The sequence below is a fragment of the Mixophyes fleayi genome, chromosome 3, assembly GCF_038048845.1.
Source record: "Mixophyes fleayi isolate aMixFle1 chromosome 3, aMixFle1.hap1, whole genome shotgun sequence".
NCBI lineage: Eukaryota > Metazoa > Chordata > Amphibia > Anura > Limnodynastidae > Mixophyes > Mixophyes fleayi.
Window position 1 is genome coordinate 213,188,379 of NC_134404.1, and position 4,366 is coordinate 213,192,744.

Below are 4,366 nucleotides of genomic sequence, written 5' to 3' on the forward strand. Positions count from 1 at the left end.
AAAGGCTGCTCTAACTGCAATCTAGGGGGTATATTTACTAAACTGCGAGTTTGAAAGAGTGGAGATCTTGCCTATAGCAGCCAAACAGATTATAGCTTTCATTTATTTAGTGTATTCAACAAAATGACAGCTAGAATCTGATTGGTTGCTACAGGCAACATCTCCACTTTTTAAAACCTGCAGTTTAGTAAATATACTCCCAAATCTGATATTATTTCCCTTCAAAGAGATATTGAAGATTATAAAGTGCACTGCATCCTTAATGTTTCACTAGTGTGCATGCCATGAATTTCTACATAAAAAGTACTGATTTGACCACACTCAACTACGTCTAGACATCCTGAAAGGAATGAAACCAAAAACAAAGATGGTTTATATAAAAAATAAAAACTTTTATTTTTCATCTAGAAAAGTGCAAACATGTACCTTTCGGTCACACTTCTCAACACATACAAAAAATGTTGAAAATAAAAGTACAGTCATGATCAAGGTAAAAAACAAACAAACAGATTATCTCAGTGAAAATAATTAACAGTCTCAAGATATTCAGCATTGTTCTCTAAAGCTTGAATAATTTTAAAGGCAATACCATGAATATTGCCTGATATCACATATGACACTCCTTGTAACTGATCACAATTTTTACTTGATAATCTATTTTATACTTATTTGTTCAGATAAGTATTACAAAGTATTTATCATTCAGGAGCCAAAAACATAATTAAAAAAAAAAAAGATTACCAAAATATTTAAGCATTATAAAAATGGAGAACAGAAACAAAAAACAAATTTAAGTTAACTTAGATAACTGTACAAAAATATACATTATGTACAATAACTATAAAAAGCAAGATTACAACATGCAATACAACATGTTGCAAACTTTCCAGTCTTGTAACAAACATTTTTTCATTACACCTAATTCATTTACTTAGGGTTTGTTAAAAAAAAACAGCTGTCCCACAAGGACAACTTATTTAGCACACAAACGTAGCCAGGAGTATAAACTCCAGCTGTCACTGACACGGTGCCAGTTCATCGTATACCGTAAATAAAAATAGTAAGAGCATTTTTTTTCCAGTTGCATTACTGGGTGCAAAATAGATCACTATACTCAGTGAATACTGCATGAGAACAGTGAATGTACAGTGATGTTAAATTGCACTCAGCACAGCTATGTTGGTCTGGTTCGTCTCGCTTTCTTCAAACCAATGGCTGGGGTCATTCAACAATCAAGTCTTTAAAACAAAGACTTTCCTTTAAACAATCTTAAATATGTTCTTGTGCTATACAATTATGTTTAGCAATGAGATGCAAAGTCATTTCAAGTTAAACAGTCTTTTAGGTGTGGTTCTGTGGCTCTATGCCATATCCCCATACATCTTCCTGTAGTACATGGACTCAAAGATGTCATTGTCTCCTGGGCAGTTGTAATGACATGCACATGTCTTGATGAACATCATCTGCTTCTTCATGACCTCACCGTCAGGACACTTGAACTCCACTGGGAGGGTGGCTGTTCTGTGAGGAGTGCAACAACGACCATCTGTGCAAACCCCACAAAACTTGGCTCTGTAGGTTTTCACGCTTGTGCAGCCGGAAAGCTCAAACTTCATTGGTTTGGAGATTTTGGGAGTGCGGATGCATTTCTTTCCTTTCTGTGAAGGAAGAAAAAAAAAAACACACCATACATTAGTTGTTTAATTTTGCACAGGTTTACAAATTCATGTCTAATGTGTATGTGTAGGCCTTGGAAAATACATTTATTAGTAACTTGAATGTTAATTTTATTTTTGAAAGTAAAGTGCCAGGTTATGTAGTAAAGCACTTCCCGACTGTACTATATAAATATTCCTATACTGTGGAACTTTGTACGAGTAAAGATTTAAAAAAAAAACAGGTGTAGTTAATTGTTCCTGATTTTTCAGCAACTGTTAGAACAATTATTGAATGTCTAGAAAAGACTAGATTGCAATTGTCATTGCTTTAGTGCATATATTATAAACGGTGTACCAAATAACGGCATTCACCTTAATGTTTTCCTCAAGGTCGGCTTCACAAGGTCGAACCATGCAGAGTCTGCTCTGTTTCTCCAGTCTGCAGTGCTCATTGTCATTGGTAACTCGGGTAGAAATCCCCATTCCACAGGTTTTTGAGCAAGCACTCCATTCAGTTGTCTGCACCAGGCAGTTAGCCCGGATCAGAGAAGGATCAGGACCATAAGTCTCTTCCATTCTGTAAGCTGTGGAATAAAAAATAATGACACATTAAATTTCAATACACAACATAGTTACATATAAATAGTCCTATGCGTCTATAATTCCCCATCTAGCTCTTGTACATTGATGATAGTAATATTAAGTCATATTTTGACAGTTTATTTGTGGAGCTCTAAACCACAACTGAAAACACTGTCCACTTATGATAGTTGTGTACATATGTCACAGTGCTATTTGCTGTTGTCATTTATTTGCCCCATCAGTCTTTCACTAATGATAAGCAACAGATTTAATGTAAATATAACAATCCCAGAACTTACCAGGTAGAGCAGGTCCAACCATGGTTTTCTCCATAAGCTGATCACAGACCCATTCTTCGCAGCACTTGCCAGGCAGTTTCACTCTTCTTGGGAAGGGACAGTCAGGACTAGGGAGACGGATGTCCATGCTGCATAGTGGCACGCAGCCCACACCTCCATCCAAGCAAGTGCACTGGTACTTGCAGCTGCTCTGGAAAGACTCCCCACTTCGATACACCATTCCTCCAAATACGCAGGGGGCACCTTCCCTGGCTTGAATGAAGAAAGAGCACAGATTAGATTAATGTCTAGAAATACATCACAAAGAACTGTTTGTCCTAACAATGCCTAGCATCTGTTTGCTATGCAGGTCTCTCTACAACTACTATATTATTATATTACACATTCAAAATGTGTATAGAAACTGTTCATTTTTACATACAAACTGGGGAAAATGTTAGGTGTTATGTTCAATTTGGCTAGTTTTATAAGAGACAGTTTGTTTCTTTTTAATTACTACGAAGGAAAATCATTTGCTTTTCAGATTTCTATAGTTAAAGTGAAGAAAAATATTGTTGATAATTGTATACAAACTTACCAGTGCAGACTCCAATTTTTCGGTTCATTCTTGAGCCAAAGTCACAGAACAGTCCTTTGTGTGGGTCACACACGTCGCTCTCTGTGCACAGCTCACCCAGCTGCTTAGAGCACACTTTGCAGCAGCCACATCCATCCTGCACCAAACTAACACCAGGCTCACATACAGGTATCCTCTGTGGGCACTGACATTCCCCACTGCAATCCTGGGCATCAGATACCTGTAATGCAGAGCAGAATATAAGTCAGAGAGCAGAACATTACACCCTTCTGACATAGTGAGCACAACCTGACTGGCAGAATCAGCATATACTAAGTATATTCTAACATAGTGTATCAAACATGTTCAATTTACTTTACACAACTTGCTCAACAGATAAGCTTAATATGTAATATAAGGTGCTGATACAATTGTTATCTCTGAGCTTAACTAAAATTCTAACATCCTAAAATGTACCAGTCCCCATAAAAGTCAATGTCATTCAACTTACCCAGCAGAACAGAGCAAAGATGAGAACAGCTGTCACTTTTCCTGAAGACATTGTTCACTATTCTGCAAATCAAAAGAAATTATTCTTCTGTCGTTCTCTGCCTGTAGATCTCAAAGTGATCTCGTTTAGAATGTCTTGGAGTTCTCTCGAGTTAGTTGCTTGTGTTATAAGTTGGAAAGCCTCCTTCCTTTGTCCCTGTTTGCTGAATTTGATTCCTCTCTCAGGTTCTGGAAGAGTTGTTGTGTGAGTCTAGCAAGGAACTGCTGCTCTTATATACCCTGCTGGCTGCTGAGACTCGCCAATGAGCTGAATGGAGTCCTACACAAGCAGGGACATTCCTCACATTCCTCCCAACCTTCCTGCCCCATCAGCTCACACCGGATTGATCCTGACCCCTTGACACTCCACATTCCTTCTGTCTGAAAAAACTGGCACACGCCACAGCACAAAAAAGGCGCTGTATCCTTGCCATCAAATAGGATTTTCTCCTTTTATATAATTTCCAATGTGCCTTCTATAATTTTATATGAAAAGGAGGCTTCAGACTTGTTTTTGTATGGCTAACCTCTGTTCCAGAGAGTGTTACCATACCACTTTCATGTTACAATAATCATGTTAACACATCTCACTGTGAGATGTAACCACAATATAAAAATACATTCCTCCTTGTTTCATAAGCAACAACCTATACGAGGGAGGGGCTGCTTCAGGAAAGAAGTTACATGTACAGAATTTCAAATGTATTATTTTGTACTAGCAA

At 37.6% G+C, this 4,366-nt stretch overlaps 1 protein-coding gene across 1 annotated transcript; it reads right to left on the minus strand.

The window, feature by feature from the left end:
• Window positions 1-370: 370 nt before the first annotated feature.
• On the minus strand, window positions 371-3,858 carry CCN2 (cellular communication network factor 2). Its single transcript, XM_075203088.1, has 5 exons — window positions 3,607-3,858; window positions 3,117-3,336; window positions 2,540-2,791; window positions 2,031-2,242; window positions 371-1,658 (listed from the first exon to the last, which is right to left on the minus strand). The coding sequence occupies exons 1-5, from the start codon at window positions 3,655-3,657 to the stop codon at window positions 1,362-1,364; spliced, it is 1,032 nt and encodes a 343-aa protein (XP_075059189.1). The 5' UTR covers window positions 3,658-3,858; the 3' UTR covers window positions 371-1,361.
• Window positions 3,859-4,366: the final 508 nt, after the last annotated feature.